The sequence below is a fragment of the Epithele typhae genome (assembly GCF_022376455.1).
Source record: "Epithele typhae strain CBS 203.58 chromosome Unknown BXZ73scaffold_46, whole genome shotgun sequence".
Classification (NCBI taxonomy): Eukaryota; Fungi; Basidiomycota; class Agaricomycetes; order Polyporales; family Epitheliaceae; genus Epithele; species Epithele typhae.
Genome location: NW_025954237.1, coordinates 269,961 through 290,000, shown reverse-complemented (window position 1 = coordinate 290,000; position 20,040 = coordinate 269,961). Strand labels below are relative to the sequence as shown.

Sequence of the window (20,040 nt, the reverse complement as noted above, 5' to 3'; positions counted from 1 at the left end):
GTGCGCGCTCGTGTATAAAAGCAATGCCCATCTGCCATCTCTCTCCCCCTGGTTCTTCGTCGTACGGATGTCTCCCACTGAACACACTCCCGTCATTGTCCTGGGCTTTGCAACGCGTTTCATTGAACACGACCTCTTCACTTACCCCGAGGGCCAGACTCGTTCTCAAAGAGGTCATAGATATCACCGCTCTATGCAAGATTGCTTTGTCATGACTGTAGTACAACAAGTAGTACACGCTGCTTCGACTTCCTTTCCACGCCAAAGAGACCACTCACGCTCACGGAACAACCAACTGCTCCACCCAACCCTCGCCCTCCCTCTTGAACGCCGTCCGCCGGTTCGGCTTCACGCCCAGCTCGACCCAGTCCACCTCAACCGGCTCGACCAGCATCAGCGCAAAGTTCCCCAGGGACATTTCCCAATTCTTCCTGTCCTCCTCGGTCTCCGGCTCAGCCGGTACCCTCCGCGGCCACCCCTTCTGCTCCTCGTAGCTCCCCAACGGCGACCCCGGCGCGTCCGGCGCGCACCAGCTCGCGCGCATGCCCGGGCTCATCGCGAGGAACGCCTCCCGCCGCTTCGCGTCCCAGTCGAAGCCGCCGTCGCGCAGCATCTCGAGCGCGGTCGCGCCCGCGGGGATCGGCGTCGGCTCCGCGGGCGCCGAGGGCGAGGGCGCGGGGCGGACGTGCGCAAAGCCGGTGATACGGAACTGGTCTTGCGTGCCGGGGAACCACCAGCAGAGCTCGACGCGCGCGGAGGCGTGGAGCTGCGTGACTTTGTGCGTGCGCGCGTCGGTCGAGGTGACGAGCAGTGGGAGGTCGGGGCGGTCGGGTGGGTGGTGGAAAGCGCGGTGGACTTGGGTGCGGACGCGTGGGTGGCCGGAGGCGTCGACTGTCGCGACTTGGTACACTAGCGGGAACGGGGATGAGAGTGTGCAGGCATGCGCATATTTGGGAAGAAGCAAGTGTGGAAAGGGGCGTACCGGTTGGTTGGTGTTCGGGGTGCTGTCGGAGAGCGTTGTTGACCGCTTCGACCCACCGCGGCGAGGAGGGCATCGTGGAGGACGCTGATACCTGTGGGTAGAAGTACAGATACAAGGAGTGTGTTCGAGCAGAGATTCCGGGAAGGAGTCTGGAAGCCAGGACTCGGAGGGAAGAGGAGGAAGGAGGTAAAGGATTATGTCACCGCAGCGATCGCGAGCGTCCAACTAATCGACCGGCCCGGCGGTTCCGTCAGGCGTATTCTATATTAATACGGGACAGATAACGTGTTAGGCTTACCGCCGACAATTGCATGAAGCTGCTGCGCGCTTGCATGCGCAGAACCTGACGAATGCAGAGGCCACGCGGAATGGTAGAGACACAGCGAGAAAGGAGTGAATTCCGACTATGTGAGATAGCACTGTCCGCGGATGTGTACTAGTATACAGTGGGGAGAATGATACAGCCGGCGAGACATCCGGCGTAAAGTCCATAACTCGGGCCCGCTAAGTCTGCGTTTTCTTGCGCTCGGGAAGGCAGATGGCCTGGCCTGGCAGAAGCTTATCACAGTTGAGGCCTTCGTTGACACGAAGGACATCGTCAACTGTGATGCCCCACGCGTCGGCTAAGTTCCAGCACGTATTTCCGCGGGAGATCTTGTAGACCTGGGTGTTGGTGGGACAGTCTACGGTAGCAATGGACTTGCCGGAACCAACGAGACGGATGACGAGGAGAAGAACGACGGCGATGATGAGGAAGAAAGGCAAGATAGTGCGGTAGGCGCTGTTGGCACGACCCTTCTGCCCAGACGGCAGGGAGCCGTTCTGCAGCAGATCGACCGCATATAAGCAGACATTCGAGCGAAGATGTTGCATAACGCACCGAGTCCATCGCGAGGGGAGCGTACCCGTCCGAACGGACGCCCACATCGGCCTCCTCGTCTTCGGGCTCCTCGTCCGGGGTCGGGCCACCCTCCTGGACTGCGTCCAGCCACTTCGCTCAGAACGCGCTGGTGTGTATGTGTCAAGACCATGCACTCACCGCGCCTCATCTCGCCAAACTCTGCGCCTTCCGGACCCTCCCAGAGCGACCCATCGAGCCCACGGAAATAGTACTTCCCGGTGTCAGAGTCGTAACCAACGCGCTTCATGCCCGCGGGGAGGCGGTACGAGTCCTGGACAGAACGTTGACGGTTAGACGCAGTGCTCAGGCAACTGGTCCTACGGCAAACGCACCTCGTCATACTGCGTCCAGCGGCCCATAGTTTTGTTCAGGTAGTGATGATGGTAGAGAAGAGAGGATGTATGGAGCGACGATGCATTCCTTGGAGCGGTGTACAGCTGCGGGCGCTGTGACCGGCGATGGCGGCCCCCTCGAGACCGGCCGCGCCTGCGAGCCTCGCGCCAAATGCTGCCCAATGGTGCTGCACGCGAAGGCTGGCTTCGGATGTCATCTCCAAATCATCTCCTCCCTTTCGCCGCATGGACTCGGCCATAAATACCGTCTTCTGCGCCATGCAGCCTGCTTATCATCTCGTCCTCGATGGCAACAGCTACAAACCGCGTTCTCCGTGTCGCTCTCCGTGGCGAGGCCATTCTCACCCACCCCCGATTCAACAAGGGCACCGCGTTTACAGCGTCGGAACGCAGGGCCTTTGGACTCACCGGACTACTTCCATATCGAATCAATACCCTCGAGGAGCAGTGTAGACGGGCCTATGACCAACTCAACACTCGCGCCGAACCGCTGCGCAAAAACACCTTTCTGCAGAGTCTCAAGGACCAGAACTGGGTTCTCTACTACGGCCTTCTGAGCAGACATCTGAAGGAATTGATCCCTATCATCTACACCCCTACACAAGTAAGCATCCTTCTATCGCTCCGCCGCGTAGAGTGTTCAAGAATGGCTGTTTAGGGAGATGCCATTGCGAACTACTCCGAACTCTTCCGCCGGAGCGAAGGTCTCTACCTCTCGTTCCCAGAGTTCGACAAGATGGAAGAGGACTTTCTTGCGGCGACGAAAGGGCGCGATATCCAACTCGTCGTCGTCACAGACTCGGAAGCCATCCTCGGCATTGGCGACCAGGGCGTAGGGGTGCGCACATTGCGTTTCGCAGGCGCATATATCTTACTCATACAACTCGCCGCCGTGTTCAGGGCATCGGCATTGCGACTGCAAAATCAGCGATCTATACGTGTGTAGCTCTTGTTGTTTCTTACTGCGCGTGGCTTATGCGTCATATTCAGGCTTCTGGGAGGGATAGACCCCTCAAAAACTCTCCCAGTAGTATTGGACGTCGGGACGGACAACAATAGCTTGCTTCATGACCCCCTCTACGTGGTAAGCCCGGTCTCGTGATCTCCTTGCTCGCAAGCTTCTAACGATGCGTTACTTAGGGCTGGCCGAAGAACCGTGTACGGGGGAAAGCCTACGACAGATTTGTAGACAGGTAAGGCTTCGTTCGAAATGTCAGTCACGAGTCTGACGCATACAATGACGCAGATTCGTCCAACTCGTTCGCAAGCACTACCCTCACAGCCTATTGCATCTCGAGGATTTCGGCGTCAGCAATGCGCAGCGTCTTCTTGATACCTACCGAAGCCAACACACGGTGTTCAATGACGACGTGTACGTCATTTTCCATCCCACTCGCTTCCCGCCCTTATCCTCGTTCCTCCGGACAGTCAAGGGACCGGCGCCGTGACCCTCGCGGCCCTCATGTCCGCCGTCGGTGTGACGAAGAGCACGCTCGCAGACCAACGGATCGTCGTCTACGGCGCTGGCACCGCCGGCCTGGGCATAACCCGCCAAATCCGCGACGGCATCATCGCTGCGGACGGGCTCTTGCGGCAAGACGCCAACCAACGATTCTATCTCCTCGACCGGCACGGGCTCGTCACCGACAACCTGCCGCCGTCGCACGTCCGCCCCGACGTGCGTGAGTTCTCCCGTCCCTCCGGCGAGTGGGCGGGGTATACGGGCAAGGAGGTCGGGCTGCTCGACGTCGTCAAGGCCGTGCGCCCGACAGTGCTCATCGGCTGCTCGACGCACGCGGGCGCGTTCAACGAGACGGTCGTGCGGGAGATGGCCAAGGGCACGGAGCGCCCGATCATCTTCCCGCTCTCGAACCCGACGCGGCTCGTCGAGGTACGGCCGGAGGACGCGAACGCGTGGACGGACGGGAAGGCGTTGATGGCGACGGGCAGCCCTTTCCCGCCGTGCAAGATGCCGAATGGGAAGACATACGAGATCGCGGAGTGCAACAGTACGTGTCTTCGCTGGGTGCGCTCAGTGGGAATCCACCGGCTTACGGCCATCTACTCGCAGATGCCCTCATCTACCCCGGTCTCGGGTTCGGAGCGATGATCACGCAGGCCCGTAAGCTCTCGGACAAGATGATCATCGCTGGCGCACAGCGTCTGGCGTCGCTCTCTCCTGCGCTGAAGGACCCAGATAATGCCCTGCTTCCCGATTTCGCCGATGCTCGTACGGTGAACACTGAGGTAGCCGTGGCCGTGGCGCAGCAAGCCCTTATGGAAGGCAGCGCGGGAGTAGACTGGGACGTGGAGGAAGTGAGGGATAGGATCGCGGAAACACAATGGATCGCAGAATACCCGGACTTTTTGTACAATCCTCAGCGCTGAAGCTGAACATTTAGTAGACGTGCTCGTTGATATAGAGAGACCTCATTCCACGACACACTAGTATACATTTGCCCGCATAAACAACAATACAAGGGGATACAGTATAGCATAGCAGCGGCCGCACAGAGCTTACTTCCTTGCGAAAGTAATCTGCAACCACGGATGAGCAAACGTTTGAAAGAGGACCGGAGGACACGCACTTTGATCTTGTTCTCGCCATCGAGCTTGTAATTGTGCAACGCGTCCTTCGCCACCGTCGCGCTGCCCTCGTCCAGATACTCGACGAAGGCAATATCCTTCTTCGTCGGGATGAGACGGACTTCGTGGAGGTTGGGGTACCTGGAAGGCGGGGTGGGTCGGAGGACGCGTAGACGGTCGCAGAGAACACGTACTGCGAGAAGAGGCCCATGAGCTGGTCCTTGGTGACCGTCTCGGGCAGGTTCTGCAAGAACAGAATTTTGTTCGGCGGCAGGTACTCGTCCGGCATCTGGACGTTTGGCCGCTTCGCGGTGGGAACAGCCCCAGCCCCATCGGCTGGATACATGGGTCAGCGCGACGGACACAAGGAGGGAGACGGGACGCACCGTCTGCCGCGAGACGCTTCTGGCGGTATTTCCTCTTGATGGGGTTGGTGTAGCGTGTCGTCTCTGCGTAGGGTGAGCAACACCCGGACGCACGACCGGGCCACGGACTCACTCTTGTGCTCCAATCTCCTCGCCTTGTGTGCCTCCAGCCCGTCCTCGTCCAGCTTCTGCACCACCGCGTCCGATCGTGTCTTCGCGAACGATATTTGCTGCGGAGGGCATCAGCCTCCGCTCTCCTTTCTCCCCCCTCCCCAGCCAAGATCAAACCCCGAGCGGAGCACTCACCATCGGCCGCGAGTACAGCGGGAACCCCCTGACCTCCTTCAGCGCCTTCTTCGCGATCTCCGGGCTCTCGAACGACACGAAGGCCTGCCCGCGCATGCGCAGGTTCGAGTGCGCGACGACGTCGAGCACCTCCCCGTAGCTCTTGAAGAGCCCGCGGAGCGACGCCTTGAGCACCGGCAGCTTGATCTTCTCGTTCAGGTTCTGGATGTACAGCGTCTCCGTCGCCGTCTCCTCGGCGGGCGCGGCGGGCGCGAGAGCGGCGAGGTCGGGAGGGGCGGCGACGGGGGCGGGGGCGATGACCGGGGGAATGCCTGTTGAGTCTACGGCCATGGGATGCGCAGCGATGTCGGCCATCGTAGGCGGCGGAGGGAGGGTGTCGATGAGGAGGCGGGTCGAGGGTCGAGCGCAAGCACGCCGCGGCACGCAGGAGGACAGCGCGGAAACGGGCGCCTAATGCATGTCGCCAGATATCTTATGTAATAAGCAAGAAGACCACATCTCGAATCTTGCAGGAGCCCCTCCTTCGTCTAATCGAGCGCACTGGAATACAGTCTTCGGGAGGGGACGGCCGAAGCTCGCCTCCATTGAATACATCTATCAGTCCCGTAGTCGAGAACTGAGGCCTGAGGAGCCGCTAGGGCGCGGGCACATTCAAGTACAACGGAATACAGGTAAACAAACAACGAACGAGTGGTAACGCGCTCTCTCGACTTCAACAGCCGGAGGCACAGAAAATCCAATGTTCACGCCTGCTCCGCGACAGACATGAAGCCACGCAGCACGCTCCGGACATTCTCTCCGAGCGACTCCAGATGGTATCCCCTAATCATCGCCAAACGACGGTGAGCTCTCCGTAGGTAGCCATGCATATTGGACGGACACACCCTTCCATAACGAACAGCGTCGGCTGTTCGAGTGCGCCGATAATCTTGCCCATCCGCGGATAACACTGCTTGGAGAGCGCGAATTCACAGATTGGGTCTTCTGCATAAGTGTCTACGCCCAGGCTAGCCGTCACGAGCTTAGTAAGACCACCTGCATCCGAAATATAGAGGGCTCACCTGACGACGACGCAGTCGATCGCGTCGTGTTTCCGTATCGTCTCTGCCGCGGTCTCAAGTACTGCGCAGTACCCGTCATCCGACGTCCCTTGTGGCAGCGGATAGTTGTAGTTGAATCCTAGTCCAGCTCCTTCACCGGTCTCGTCTGAGGACCCAGTCAAGTCTGTATGAAGTACATATCAGCCACACAGATCCTGTAGAATTAGCGTGGGGTATCTACACACAAGGATAATCGCCCTCGGCATGCAACGAGACGTACAGGACTCTCGGCTCCGCGTAGAAGATCTGCTGGGCTAAACGGTTCACGTTCACTTCCAGTGCCGCATGTACGGCAGACTACGGAGTACTCACTCCCATTCCCATGATGATAGTCTATGTCCAAGATGGCCACGTTGCGAACGCCATGAGAATCAAGAAGGTACTTGGTGGCGATGGCTGCGTTGTTCAAGAAACAATATCCGCCGCATAGGGCGTCTTGTGCATGATGGCCGGGCGGTCGTCTGTGGGTCAAGTGTCAACACGATGGATGAGAAGCAAGCGCAGTGCATACCCTAGCGCGAAAACGCCCTTCACTGGCGAAGAAGCCGCACGAAGCTGTGCGAGTGCGCGTGCTGCACTCAACACCACTTTGACGGACGCCAGTGCAGCCTTGTACGTATCTCCAAGCCGTCTATAAGACACGAAGCGCGTCAACGAACAGATGGGACTCACTAGCGGTAATAGGGCAGCTGAGATCAAAGGTGTAGAGCCCGGGCTTGGCGAGAGGCGAGAGAGTCTTCGGAGACTTGATTTTGAAATTTTGCATACCCCGATGCAGAAACGTCTCTGGGAACACTGCAGTCTTCGGTCGCAGGTCGATATATGCACCATTTCGTGAACTGAGGGGACTCACTTTGTCACCACCAACAGCTGTCCACTCCTCGTGGATCGTTGCAAGGTACTCGGTATAGTCTTCTGAGTGGACAGCACGTATGCGATCCAGAATGTCAGGCCATTCTCCGTCTGCTGGGGTTATCGTGAAGTCCCTGCCGGCCTCGAGAGCCGCACGGATGTTGTGAAGGCGGTCGGGGCTTTCGAGGTAGGGCACAAGTCGTCCAGAAAGGATCTCGTGGGGTGGATCATGGAGGAGAGCGTCGTCATCCCAGAAGACCTGCATCTTGTGCTGGTCTTGGTGTAGGAGGCTTGGCAAGTATCTCGCGTCCCGCGGCCAACAGGATTTCCGCCTTCGAACCCGTGACTGATAATCGTACGGACTAAGACCTTGCCTTACTACGGGCGGGAAATATGTGGGGAGTACGTGGGTCCAGAAACATGGAGCAGAGGTATATGTTTGATGAGACCAAATGGTGACGAAGGAAGGTGCACATTTCGTGAAACCCGCTTGACGGACCCGTCGGGCCGGCCGATGGGTAGGCATCGCTACACAGCTCGTTACCTCCTCCCTCCTCTTCCCTCGACCTGGCTTCCGGAATCCTTCCCAGGATCTCTGCTCGAACATACTCCTTGTGTATGCGCTTCTACCCACAGGTATCAGCCTCTTCCACGACGCCCTCCTCGCTGCGGTGGGTCGAAACGGTCAACAACGCTCTCCGACAGCACCCCGAACACCAACCAACCGGTACGCCCTCTCCACACTTGCTTCTTCCCAAATATGCGCACACCGGCACACTCTCATCCTCGTTCCCGCTAGTGTACCAAGTTGCGACAGGGAGATCTGAACCGCCTTCTTAACCGTGCAGTGGTTCGTCTGCACTAGTGTTTTTTGGATCCACGTCTATTGCCCTTGAGGCGGAGCCCTATGGAGACATGATGTTCGAAAGTAGAGTATCGTGGTATTGCAGGAAGTGTCATCTTTGTATACACAATGCACTAGTTTTGTAAACAAAACCATTCGCTGTCCTCGATGCACAAAGTGTTAAGCTGAAGCGGGCCCTTCGACCAATGCTCGTTGCCCGCGATGAAGTCCGCGCGCACCACCTTGCCTCTTGAGACGACCCACCCATCCCTCTCCACCTTCACATACACCCCCTCCACCGGTCCGTCGTAGAACAGCGACGGCCGCTCGACCGCCCGCCGCAGCTCCTCCTCCTCCAGCATCCTCCCCTCGTGCACGAGCGGAACAAGCGGGATGCCGGTCCCCGCCAACAGCCCCTCCAACGTCCGTCGGTCTGCCCACCGGTCCGCGCTGCGGTCGTACAGGTCGAAGGCCACGAACAGCCCCGGGAGCCGCGAGTACGCGATCGAGTGCGTCGCCGCGAGCCACTCCCCGAACAGCACAAAGCGCTGCGCGAAGAGCGCGTCCCGCCCGAGCACGCGCCGCAACGCCGCGTCGTGCCGCGCGAGCCACGCCCCGAGCGCGCGGAACTGCGCGTGCGACGCAGGGTTGACGAAGTGCGAGCGGTTCTGGACGACGACGGACGCGCGGTCCGCGGAGAGCGAGAAGCCCATGTTCGCGCCGTCGACCTTCTCCGTGACGACGACGCGCGTGTCCGGGGCCCCGCTGACGTCGACGGAGGGTGCTGGCAGCCGCGCGACGACGACGTCGTCGCTCGTCGCGGCGCCGAGGTCGAGCAGGTGCGGCGTGCGCGGGAACTTGAAGAGCCCGACGGGCGGGGACAGCCGCGCGACGAGCGCGTCCGCCGCCGCGAACGAGCGCACGACGCACACCGCCGCGAACCCCTCCGCGGTCTGCGGGCGCTCAAGCTGCCCGTGCATCTGCGCGAGCGCGGCGCGCACGCGGCCCCCAGGCGGGAGCGTCGGGTGGCCCGCGCGGTTCTGCGCGCGCGACTCGCACAGCGCGCGGGGGTAGTCGAAGAACACGCACACGGGCGCGCGCGCCCACGACCCCGCGAGCGCGAGCCAGTCCGCGCGCCGCGCCCGCGCGACGTTGCAGAGGTCGAGGAGGACGCGGCCGTGGGCGGCGTGCCCGATCGCGCGCTCGCACGCGGCGCGGCTCCCGGACTCGTCCTGCGAGATGTGCGTCCAGCCGCGGGGGTCGCGCGCGAGGAGGGCGCGGACGAACGTGGACTTGCCTGAGCCAGGGAGGCCGACGAGGACGAAGAGGTCGGCGTCGGGCGGGAGGATGCCTTCGATCTCCAGGGGGCAAGGTGGGGGCTCGGGGACGAGGTCGGGGAGGATGGCGTGGCGCTTCCAGATGGCGCTGCAGTACTTTGTGACAAAGTCTTCCTGGACTTCGCTTTCTAGACTTCCTGGCCGCATGGCGCGGAGAGCGGCGATGGCTTGTTTGGCAGTCATGGCGGGTTCCGTGCGGGAGGAGTCGGGGAGGGCGAAGCCGTAGGCGACGAGGTAACAGGCGGCGACGGTACCGGCGCGGCCCTTTCCGCCAGCACAGTGAATGAGGATGGGAGTGTTTTTGCGGTCTTCCAGAAGACGAAGTATAAGATCCATCTGCTCGATTGTGGGAGGCCGGTAGTCGGGCACGGGGAGGAACGTGTTCTGAATGTTACGTCGTGCGAACCAACTCCGGTCCAGAGGCATCTCGTCGGTCAGGGTGACGACGTGGCGAATGGCCAGATGAGCTGCCGCCAGGACCTCGATGTCGTCTCCGCCCCGAGGTGTTGACATGAGCGCGATGTGGAATGGGATGAGCCACCTGAAGAACCGGGGTAGGCGGAAGAGCTCTGGAAACGGCCTGGAAGGGTGGGGCACGAGCATATGCTCGCGCGAGGGGACGCAGAGCGACGAAGCGTTCAAGGATCCCCTCGAGGTGACCGCGTTGCGGACACGTTGCGACCAAGGAGCAAGGAGCTCGCGCGGCGTGTCGCGCTGAATCTGCCCGCGCTCGTCGTCCATGACAAGGCAGCCCCACTCCGTGTATTGCGCGCAGTCCTCAAGCTTCTCGAGGCAGTACTCGGGAGCCTTCGGACCCGAGCACCGGTCGTAGGCGCATGCGTAGCCGAGCATGGCGAGCTTGAACTGGCCCTCCTTGACCGCAGCATCGGCGAGTCGTAGGAAGCCACACTCCGATTGAGGATCGACGTTGATCAGTTTGCTGGCGATCTCACGTGCGCGAGTGAAGTTGCCCTCTGCGTGCAGCGTGAACGCTAGATGATCAAGAAAGTCTGTATTCATCCATGAGAGGCTTGAGCAGTAGTTCCGAGGGAGGACGGCGTCGAAGCCCTTGTTGAGGGTGTGGTCGTCGTGCTTTGAGAGCGTGATGTGGAACTGCTTCGGTTTGAGTCCAACCCGTTTCCGCAGACTCTGTCCCGGGGCCCAGATGACGACCAAGTAAAACACTCCGAGCTTGGGGTTACCGGCCAGCCCGACGACGTAGAGATGCTGCGTGTCGACGGAGTCAAGGGAGGGGAGTGCTGCCTTGACGGAGCCATCGCGAAGCTCGTCTTTGGTGCAAACTGTGATGTGAAAGCTAGAGAATTGCGCATCGTGGAGAGCACTGCCATGTTCAGCGTAGGTCGTGTGTTCGAAGTCTGCGATGGCCTTCTGGGCGAGTGCATCGATCTGAGGGCCTGCGAGGGCGAGAAACCCGCGTTGAAAGATTAGCGACATGGGAAAGGGTGGGGAATGAGCTGATGTTGACGGAGGTGTTGCTCAAGCTCCTATAAGCGACCTCGGTGACTTCGGGTCCGTGAGAGATCCTGATCGGGAAGACCACAGGCACGGTGAGTCAACGTGGCACAGCCATCGGGCTGCCAAGGGTGTCGTCCGTTCGTGAACTCGATTCCGAGATGAATATCCAGCCAAGATATGAGCGCGCGTTCATTCATGAGATGCAAATAGATGAGGTACTACTGATGAAGCTATGCCTCTGGCGAGCAATTGTCAAGAGTTCGCGACAAGTAGACTCGTGCGGCGCAGCTTGTCAAAGTGCTAATGTCTATCTGCAATGGAGTAAAACGATGAGTGACGAGGCAATGATACACAACGGGCACTCACCGGCGTAACAATGAAAACCACAAAGGCTCTCATCGCAACACCAACACCCAGGATGTCCCGCACCCCGCCCAAATGTTGATCGCCTCGCCCCTCCTCCGCGCCCCTTCCTCCGCCGGGGGCCACACCCGCGTGGGCTCGTGCACGTCCTCCGTCGAGCCCAGCCCCAAGTTCCCGTGCTCGTTCCACCCCCACCCCCAGACCTCCATCCCGCCCCGCTCGCCCTGGTCGACCAAGCACAGAGCGTGCTCGCTCCCGCACGCGATCCGTGCCGCCCGCCCCGGCTCCATCGCGAACGGGAACTGGACCGGGGCGGGGCCCGCGGACCGCTCGACGCCCTCGCGCCCACGGCCGAGCTGCCCGTGCGCGCCGCTGCCGGCGGCGACGACGACGCCGCTGCGGAAGAGGGCGTAGGTGCCGTGCCAGGTGCAGGCGACGGCGGCGACGTGCTCGCGCCCGGCGAGGCCCGCGTACTGGTTCTTGCGCGTCGCGCCCATCGCGCCGAGCGTGCCGTCCTCGCGGAGGAAGGCGGAGTGCGCCTGCCCGAGTGCGACAGCCGAGAGCGCGTGCGTCGTTGGCATCGAGACCAGCGTCGGGCGCGCGAGGAACGGCGCGGGCACGTCGAGCGGGCCTAGCTGGCCGTGCCGCGCGGCGCCCCAGCCGGCGAGGAAGGCGAACGCGGAGCCGTCGGGGCGCAGCGCGCGGACGTGGGCGATGACGTGGTGCGGGCCCGCGGAGAGGGAGAGCACTTGGAGCATGGCGTCTTCGTGCCCCAAGTCGGAGAGGAGGGGTCGGAGGGGGACGGTGTTTGTCCGGAGCGCGGATGGGGTTGAGGAGGTCGCGTCTGCGCCGCTGACGCCGAGTGCGCCGCGGTCGTCCGCGCCCATGGAGAGGACAACGTCGTCGGCGTGTGCGTGCGAGAGGACGACGTAGGACGTCTCCCAGCCAGCAGCGATGAGGCGCACCGTGTATCCTTCCGTGTCTCCTCCAACGAGCAGGTCCAGCGGGCGGAACGTCGTGTTCGCGAGATTGGAGTCGATGGAAGGGCCTAGCTGGCCGCGTCTCCCGTCCCCGCACCCCCAAAGCTCCAGAACGCCGTCTTGCATCTCTAGGAGGGCAAGAGTGTGGTTTGCGCCGCACGCGACCTGTCTTAGCCCCACTGCACCATCGGGAAGGCGGCCAGAGGTAGTCACGTCGGAGAACCGGCAAGGTGTGAAGTGGTGGGCATCCCCTTGGTCGCCTGTCGCAAGCTGGCCGCGCGCATTAGAGCCAGCAGAATACAGGAAGAGCGAGGGCATGAGATGGTGGGGGCATGAGCGCAAGATGGACGTCGGTGGCAACGGCCGTACGTGTGCAGGGTTGATCGAAGCATGGAACATCATGCGCGGGTAGGCGGCCCGCGAATGTTCCGAGACGACCGCTTGAACTGACTTGAATTGGCTTCAAGGCCATCACGAAACGCGCGCGGACAAGAACTACAGATGGTCGCGACAGGTCAGGTGCAGTCTACGGAGATCATGGCTTTCATTGTTGATCGGACAGTGTCAATTTATGACAGAAATTGTCATGGTAGAACGGGGCCGACCATCCCAGACGGGGGTGATGAGCAGCGACGAACATTCGTAAGGGGATGAATGACGGACGGTTATCATGTCTGGGCTTCGCACAGTTCAGAGCATGGTCACCACCTAGGTGTAGCTTGATCCATGCTCATCATTTGTATCTGAGAGATAGAACGGTGCCGGTCGTTCACTCGGGCCGAGATGAACGGCGCTGATCAGCTGCTGGGGACACCATGTTCGGCGATGAACATGTTCTCTGAGAGTGGCTATCTGGCCTGAGCGTCATTCGGCGTACAGATGATCTGAGATGGGGTGCGCAGTGATCACTGCTGAGGTACAATATGATCTGGCCAGTTCATGGCACAAGGATGACATGACCGTGAGCGCACTTCAAAACGATCATTTCCTGGCGGTGCAATGACCTGAAAGGACGGATCCAGATTGCCCGAATGTTTTGCTGTTGCCGGTCGAACACAAACGCCCATATATGCGCAAAATCCAGTTTTATTCAGGTCTGTGCAGTAGTATGGTACGTAGGCACAATATGGATGCGAGCGAGCGAGCGGGCGACAGATTGCAACAATAACAGGGGTGTTGTCCAAATGCGATCAACGGGTTACCCCGGTGGGCCGCACCCGCTCCAGATGGCGACGGCTTCGAACAATGCCATGCGCACCGCCGGTAGTTCAGGGCCGGGCGACCAGTGGCAGGGCGAGTTCATCTCGGAGCGCGGCGACACCTCCACGAATCTCGAGCCGATGGCAGAGTTCTTCGTGCGCGCGGCGGCGCTGCGCTCGTGGAAGCCAGCCGCGCAGAGCGATGAGGGCGAGGAGAAGCCGGTCCACGTCCTTGTGGCCTCTCACAGCGGACTGATCGGGCCGCTGAAGACGGCATTGCTCGGGAGCTGGAGGGTGCATATGGGCAGGGGCGTGCTCGTCGGCTGGTGCTCCAACATGTCGGAATCGGTTTTCGAGCTGAACGGGCGGGGGAAGAGCATGTTGGTGAGCCATTCGGTCACGACACGTCTCCGAAGGGAGACAAATAGTGACTCATACAATCTCATGCCACCATCATGATGGCGAAGTCTGGGTCAGAAGCAGGAGTCGCATGCCTCCGCAATAGGCGAGAAGATCTCCCTGTCGGCATTCGTCAGCTCACAGGCGGACAGATTGCATGAGCACACCAGCACATACTGGCAAGACATTGCGGTGCCACGGCATTGTGTTGCCTTTTTTGGTGGTAGCAACAACGCTGAACGAAGTTGCGCAGTGATTCGGAATGTGAAAGATAAAGGACGACTCACCATACTCAGTCCAGGTCTCTGTCGTACTCGACGACAGCTCGGTGATGTGCAGGGCAATGGGTCGCACTAAAGGTTCAAAGTCGTCAGCGGCGGAAGGGTGGCTTGAGCGAGGGTAAAGACGGGGAGATGCGGCGGCAAGAGGATGAAACAAGGGGTAAATAGTACGAAAGAGAACACCGTTGGCTGGGAGTGCGGAGTGGCAGAGCGCGAGCGCGGATCTTGGGTGAGCCGCGACAGGCGGCGCTCACGAGGACGAGGCAACAATGAAGACGTTGATGCGGACCGGTGGGCACAGTAGCCAGTTGAACCGCAGCGTGGTGAAGGACATCCGCGATAGTGACTTTGAGGATATGGGGGGTGGCGGCGCTGGGAGCTGGAAGTCCGGGTCGTCTGAGTTGTGCGCATCTTCACATAGCGTGTGCGCGGACGTAGTTGGATGGACGCGATAGGAAGGGGGGAAGAGGGAGAAGACGCCAGATAAAGAATGACGGGCGTACTCGAAGAAACCAACAAGCTAGGAGGAGTGCTGCCGTTGGTATGACTCCGATGAGTCCGTTTGGGCGCGCAGGCACATCAGTGGTGCGCTGTGCAGATTGAGGCTCCTTGCGCGAGGTGCTGGCCATGGTGGTGGTAGAGGGAGAATGGGGATGGAGAGAAATCAATTCAAAGGTGAGGAGAGCACTCTCCGCGGCGGAGAGTATCGTGAGGCTGAGGTACTGTACAGTGGCGGATTTAAGGTTGAGACTCCCCCAGAGGCATTTCGTTGGGGACGGGTATAAGAAGCGAAGCTATTGGCGTATAGAACGAACGGATAAGCAGGCATTGACATGAGAGGAACGAGAAAGAGGGGCCGTCGAAGCGCACACGCGCGTCCGCCGCGTCGCGCGGGGGCAGGCGCTAGTTGTTCTGAAGACGTCTCTTCTCCGACTCGCACTCTCGCCCTCTGCACCGTGTATATGCTACATCCGAAGCTGAGGCGGGTGCGCCAGATCGTGTGCGTTACACGGAAAGCGGCATGTGGACCCCGCAGACGAGCTGCATACACAGAAGAGGGTGATTGGCCGGTGAGTCTTGCGTTTTTGGAGATGCAGTCTTGCGTGCATATGCCCTTGGGTGGCCTCACCATCACCGGCACTTATGCGCCTACAGCTTGAAAAAGTCCTGGGCCAGTTTGAAAAGGAGGCTAGGAGTGATTGGTGCGTCTTCCCACCGCTCGCGGCTCGCCATCCCCATCTAATCTTGAACTCGGTGTTTTAAATAGTGCGTGGTTTCCCATGTCCGACACCCTCCCTCGCCACACCCGTGCCTTTCACATATCCGCAACAATACGCGAGATGGTGGTTAATCGCAGCCCCCAATCGCGGTCGCTGCCACTGCCAATTCCTCCGCGAGTGTCAGGGAGCACGAGGTTGCGGCGCAGTATGGCCCACAGTTCCGCTACGTCGAGTCCCCCGTGTGCTCTCGTCTCGCTGTGACCCCAGCTCACAGAAATCACCGCAGGGCCCGGGTTTACACGTCCCCGCGCACGCGCACGCGCCAGCCGCGCCGCCCAGCGATCCGCCCCACGCGTGCGGGAAGTGCAAGCCTGCGATCATCATTATTGGCAGCCCCCACGGCGCGAACATGGACCGCAGGTGCCGCGCATGCTGTCGCTCGCGCGGCCGTAGCACGCGAGCCAGAAGCTGGCGGTCCTCGCGCCGCTTGAGGTGCTCTGTGATGAGCTCACGTACGCGAGTACACTCAAGGGCTGGCTGCACAAACCGCTGCAGAAGTCCGCTGCGCTCACGCAGGCGCCGCAGCGCCAGCAGGAGCACGTTGACGAGTTCGTCGCCGCCGTGGTCGAGCGCTGGCTGGGCCCTTCCCTGCCACCACGTTCTACACCCTCTGTCTCTCGTAACCACACCCTGTATTCGTTCGCGCATGTTCTCTCGCCCTGTTCTGCCAATTTCCTCTGCGCGTCAGTTCTTCTTTGTCTCGATCAACCTCCGCTCGTTGAAACCTCTTCTGCATCTCGTAGATGAATCCGCGCGTGAGCATGGTTCTTGTAGTAGCACTTCCTGTAAAAATTTCATGTACCACGTTGGAGCAGAAGAGCGAAGATGTTATGCACAGAGAAGAGGACGCTGCAGTCTTGAAGCTTTGAAGGCTTGAAGCACCCTGAAGAGCCTTCGACGCGCGTCATGGTATCTGGTATTTCCCGGCCACTGGGGCTTGATCAGCAGCCGATCGTCAGATGGTCGTTTGCTGGTCATCTCACGTTCTGCACTCAGTGTACCCACGATCATTTGCACATTCACAGATCTAATAATTGTCGGGTCGATTGAAAAATGATCGCCAGATTTCAGCTCAAGACAATAGTTGATTACATTTTCTCTACTAGACGAACCATGATCATGTGTTATATCGATGACGAAAACAGTTCATATCGTGATCAACGAGCGCTTTGGAGATCGTGTCCGTTCTATCTCGCGCGCGTTTCGTGATTTGAAAGTCGTCTTGCTTGCCACAGCTCCTCCTCTAAACACACTCGTAGACGGTACACGACGAGCGTCGGGAAGCGTGCGGGGAGCATCTGTGCGGCGCGCGGCGCGTGTATTGCGGCGCTCAGTCGAGTTTGAGATCTCACTGCTCGATGCGCGGGATATATGCGCGGGATATATATACAAGAGCGTAGGGAAGCACTACTAATACAATATAGCCGCTCCGAATCTCGTCTGGGGTTTTCTACGTACGATCGAGAAGAAACCAGAGGCATAGGGAGTCATAGTTGGGTCATACAACGGAACACGACAGCAGTCGGGACTACACTGCCTGAATCAGCTGTTATAACCTGTCTACGCTGACCTTTAGTCAGCGTGTACCAACAACAAGGCCCGGCTGAAGCATCCGCGCGGCGGAGGCGGCCCATCGACACTGGCTCCGCGCCAGAGATCGCCCTCGTCGCGTACCCCCGCTCAAAGGTCCTAAATTGCATTCACGGCTAGACAATCCAGTCCGGCTCACGAAGCGCCATTCAGCGTGTGTGGTTCTGCCGAGACGCTCTACGCGTGGCGGCCTGCGCGGACATACGGACGGACGGACGGACGGACGCGGGGGTGCCTCACACGCTGTACTGCGTGGCCTTGCCCCTGCGGCGGCCGTACTCGTCCGAGACGTCGTTGACGACCTCGGTCACGACCTTGAGCTCGATCGGGCCGCCGGACATGTTCTGGCTGTACGGCTTCGTGTACCCCCCAGTCGAGACCTGCGGTGGTGCGCTGTCAGTATCAGCGCGCGGGGCGGAGAGCGGGAAGACGGTCGGAACGCACGTGCACGTTCGACGGCGGCGGGTGGTTCATGCGGACGGACGCGCCGCTGAAGCCGTGGTAGGGCGACGGCTCGGACGTGCCGGCGCTCATGATCCCGAGGGACTTGCGGGTGTTCAGCCTGCGCGCGAGCGAGTGGGAGATCAGCCGAGGGTGAGCGGCCGGAGCGTGGGGAGGGACGTACGCGACGAGGAAGCTGGTGGCGTACAGCTTGGTGAGCACTAGGGAGAGCGCGGCGTAGATGAAGTTGTCCGGGTATTTGATCGACTAGCACGGGCGAAAGACGTCAGATCGGCTTTGGATAGTGCGATGGGACGGGCGCGTACGAAGGCGACGTTTAGGATGTGCACGACGCTGCGTGAAGTGGAGGGCGGGGGTCGTTAGCAGAGATGCCGGTGAGTGCAGGAGAAATTGTGATTCACCAAGTCGTCAAACCTGTATTCGTCGATCTAGAATCAGGACACGGCAATAAATAAAAAGAGGAGGACATGGCACGTACCGGAGCTGATCGCGTAAGTGATGAGCGTGTCGAGCATGGTGTTGGTGCTGTGGCCCCATCGTGTAAGTAGGATGTGCATTTCCTGGAATATTGCATACGCACTTGTTCACCCCAGTGCGGCTGGTGTTGAGGACATAGATGAGGGTCGACGTGATCATCAAGTCTCCACCCATCTGGATAGACGATCCAACAGTAGCGAGCCACTGTCATAAGAGACAATGGGCGTCAGAAAGAATATCTTTTTATGATTCGGGGTGCAAGATACGAACCGAGAACTGAAGCCATGCTGATATGGTGGACGCCCGGAACCTGCGGCGCATCCGCCCTAGTGGTGAGAAAGCTGGAATATCACGAGGCATGAAGAACTACTGACATCATCACAGACATGGCTGATCGGGACGAAGACGCACAGATCAGCTTCCGGATTATGAGATGTGTGTAAAAGGAGTCGAATCTCACCGCTATAGCAGCCTAGACAGCGAGATAAGAACACACCCAGTTCAGCATTGGCATGTGAAGATGCACAAGCCACGCGGAATATTCTCACCGACGTTGCCTGCGATCAAAATGATCTTTTGGAAAAAGAGGGTGAGCAGGTGTATGGACGCAGAATATGTATGCCACTGACTGCTATCACTACAATGGGTCGGAACTTCGGTGCGACTACGCCGTGGCACCGGTGATCAGTTCTGCAATTAGATGGGGCTGGGTGCACGCACTGAACCAGACTCGACGGGCGAAGAAGCTCTGGGACAAAAGGGCTGCGACGGTCTGTAAATCCACAGTTCAGCACAAACGCCATGCACGCCAGGATGATGCGACGCTTACAGCGGGAGGAGGCAGCAACTGCGACAACAGAGCGCCATGAGCAAGGGCTGAGTCCAGGCGTGACGAGAACTCACGTTAATCGACCACACGGGGGGTCCGATAAAGAAATACGTCGGATCCCAGTACTTGGTTATCAGGTAAAAGTACCTAGCGCGCGCGAGGTCAGCCACAAGCACACTAACGGTTCGAATCGGGACTCACGCAGTGTGACAGATCAACGCCGTCGTAAACGTCTCCAAAACTCTGTCGCGAGCCGGGTGTCAGCGCCGCATCGCATTCCATTGGCGTCTGACCGGGGATGCACGCACACCACTATGGCAACCTAGAGGGACGTCTGTCAGTGCCCACTCGATCCACGTGCGTCGCACCCACCCATGCCTTGAGGAGGGGCTTGTCCTTGGGGAAAGCCCGGTAGTACTGGAACGTCTGGCTGATGAGCATCCCGTTCAGCCTGCCGGGGCGAGGTGTCAGCACGTCGTGGTGGGTGTGAGTCTTACCACACGCCGCCCTGAGCGTCCCGTGGGCCCTGCCGCTCGAGCGAGCGCGACCTTTGCGGCCGTCGCGTCGCGCGCTACCGACTGCCGATCGGGCCCAGGACATGGGGACGCGGGGGCGGCGGCGGCACGACATAGGCATGGCGCGCGCGAGGAGACGGCGCAACGTACAGAACGCTAAAGAGGACACCAACGAGCTGCGCGCCGAGGGTGTTGTCGAGCCTGATAGAGGAGAGCGCCGCGAGCACGGCGGCGGCAGCGGCGGCGGGGTCGGCGGCTGTCGAGTTGGCGGACATTGTCGCGGGCTTGGGCGGGGCGTCGATCGCGCGGAAGACGGGGGGGGGGGGGGGGAGCGCGAGGGTGGCGCGCGAGGGTGGCGCGCGAGGGGCGGCGCGTGCGAGAGTGCGGGAGGAGGGAGGAGGAAGAGTGGAGAGGACAGGGAAGAGGAAGGGGGAGAGATCTTCGAAGATCGTGCACGGGCGAGCAGCTGGTCGCTAGATATACCGCACATCCGCCGGCCAAAGGGTTTGGTGAAGGTTGGCGGGGAGCGATGGATCGGGCGAGGAGACCAGCGGCAGCCAAGC

At 60.2% G+C, this 20,040-nt stretch overlaps 10 protein-coding genes across 10 annotated transcripts; 2 read left to right on the top strand and 8 right to left on the bottom strand.

Moving 5' to 3' along the window:
• Window positions 1–280: 280 nt before the first annotated feature.
• On the bottom strand, window positions 281–1,055 carry BXZ73DRAFT_51033 (uncharacterized protein; the record flags this gene model as incomplete). Its single annotated transcript, XM_048020545.1, has 2 exons — window positions 281–909; window positions 983–1,055. The coding sequence occupies 2 exons, from the start codon at window positions 1,053–1,055 to the stop codon at window positions 281–283; spliced, it is 702 nt and encodes a 233-aa protein (XP_047875260.1).
• Window positions 1,056–1,486: 431 nt separating this feature from the next.
• BXZ73DRAFT_51136 (uncharacterized protein) lies at window positions 1,487–2,242 on the bottom strand (the record flags this gene model as incomplete). Its single annotated transcript, XM_048020566.1, has 4 exons — window positions 1,487–1,804; window positions 1,863–1,928; window positions 1,987–2,154; window positions 2,216–2,242. The coding sequence occupies 4 exons, from the start codon at window positions 2,240–2,242 to the stop codon at window positions 1,487–1,489; spliced, it is 579 nt and encodes a 192-aa protein (XP_047875259.1).
• Window positions 2,243–2,522: 280 nt separating this feature from the next.
• Window positions 2,523–4,624, top strand: BXZ73DRAFT_51094 (uncharacterized protein; the record flags this gene model as incomplete). The annotated part of the gene is made up of 8 exons (XM_048020557.1): window positions 2,523–2,840; window positions 2,895–3,074; window positions 3,137–3,174; window positions 3,227–3,320; window positions 3,377–3,429; window positions 3,483–3,608; window positions 3,665–4,245; window positions 4,308–4,624. The coding sequence occupies 8 exons, from the start codon at window positions 2,523–2,525 to the stop codon at window positions 4,622–4,624; spliced, it is 1,707 nt and encodes a 568-aa protein (XP_047875258.1).
• A 129-nt stretch (window positions 4,625–4,753) lies between these two features.
• BXZ73DRAFT_103991 (RNA-binding domain-containing protein) lies at window positions 4,754–5,847 on the bottom strand (the record flags this gene model as incomplete). The annotated part of the gene is made up of 6 exons (XM_048015772.1): window positions 4,754–4,774; window positions 4,825–4,963; window positions 5,017–5,158; window positions 5,209–5,271; window positions 5,321–5,417; window positions 5,494–5,847. 6 exons carry the CDS (start codon window positions 5,845–5,847, stop codon window positions 4,754–4,756), a joined length of 816 nt encoding a protein of 271 aa, XP_047875257.1.
• Window positions 5,848–6,319: 472 nt separating this feature from the next.
• Window positions 6,320–7,710, bottom strand: BXZ73DRAFT_51057 (uncharacterized protein; the record flags this gene model as incomplete). Its single annotated transcript, XM_048020550.1, has 7 exons — window positions 6,320–6,500; window positions 6,555–6,717; window positions 6,779–6,847; window positions 6,906–7,054; window positions 7,105–7,213; window positions 7,266–7,395; window positions 7,447–7,710. The coding sequence occupies 7 exons, from the start codon at window positions 7,708–7,710 to the stop codon at window positions 6,320–6,322; spliced, it is 1,065 nt and encodes a 354-aa protein (XP_047875256.1).
• Window positions 7,711–8,423: 713 nt separating this feature from the next.
• BXZ73DRAFT_51103 (ATP dependent DNA ligase) lies at window positions 8,424–11,081 on the bottom strand (the record flags this gene model as incomplete). The annotated part of the gene is made up of 1 exon (XM_048020558.1): window positions 8,424–11,081. The coding sequence occupies one exon, from the start codon at window positions 11,079–11,081 to the stop codon at window positions 8,424–8,426; it is 2,658 nt and encodes an 885-aa protein (XP_047875255.1).
• A 416-nt stretch (window positions 11,082–11,497) lies between these two features.
• Window positions 11,498–12,763, bottom strand: BXZ73DRAFT_51055 (RCC1/BLIP-II; the record flags this gene model as incomplete). The annotated part of the gene is made up of 1 exon (XM_048020549.1): window positions 11,498–12,763. The coding sequence occupies one exon, from the start codon at window positions 12,761–12,763 to the stop codon at window positions 11,498–11,500; it is 1,266 nt and encodes a 421-aa protein (XP_047875254.1).
• A 968-nt stretch (window positions 12,764–13,731) lies between these two features.
• BXZ73DRAFT_8573 (uncharacterized protein) lies at window positions 13,732–14,094 on the top strand (the record flags this gene model as incomplete). Its single annotated transcript, XM_048024032.1, has 1 exon — window positions 13,732–14,094. A coding segment is annotated over one exon (363 nt), but the record flags the coding sequence as incomplete, so codon positions are not given.
• A 1,545-nt stretch (window positions 14,095–15,639) lies between these two features.
• BXZ73DRAFT_79597 (uncharacterized protein) lies at window positions 15,640–16,512 on the bottom strand (the record flags this gene model as incomplete). Its single annotated transcript, XM_048023130.1, is given in 4 exon segments — window positions 15,640–15,915; window positions 16,061–16,192; window positions 16,212–16,387; window positions 16,407–16,512. 4 exon segments carry the CDS (start codon window positions 16,510–16,512, stop codon window positions 15,640–15,642), a joined length of 690 nt encoding a protein of 229 aa, XP_047875252.1.
• A 918-nt stretch (window positions 16,513–17,430) lies between these two features.
• BXZ73DRAFT_103986 (uncharacterized protein) lies at window positions 17,431–19,752 on the bottom strand (the record flags this gene model as incomplete). Its single annotated transcript, XM_048015771.1, has 19 exons — window positions 17,431–17,574; window positions 17,639–17,756; window positions 17,820–17,902; window positions 17,962–17,989; window positions 18,058–18,070; window positions 18,135–18,181; window positions 18,237–18,337; window positions 18,404–18,443; window positions 18,508–18,523; window positions 18,594–18,605; window positions 18,682–18,706; window positions 18,763–18,797; window positions 18,854–18,905; window positions 18,963–18,980; window positions 19,037–19,109; window positions 19,164–19,205; window positions 19,271–19,284; window positions 19,335–19,413; window positions 19,628–19,752. 19 exons carry the CDS (start codon window positions 19,750–19,752, stop codon window positions 17,431–17,433), a joined length of 1,065 nt encoding a protein of 354 aa, XP_047875251.1.
• Between the last annotated feature and the right edge of the window lie 288 nt (window positions 19,753–20,040).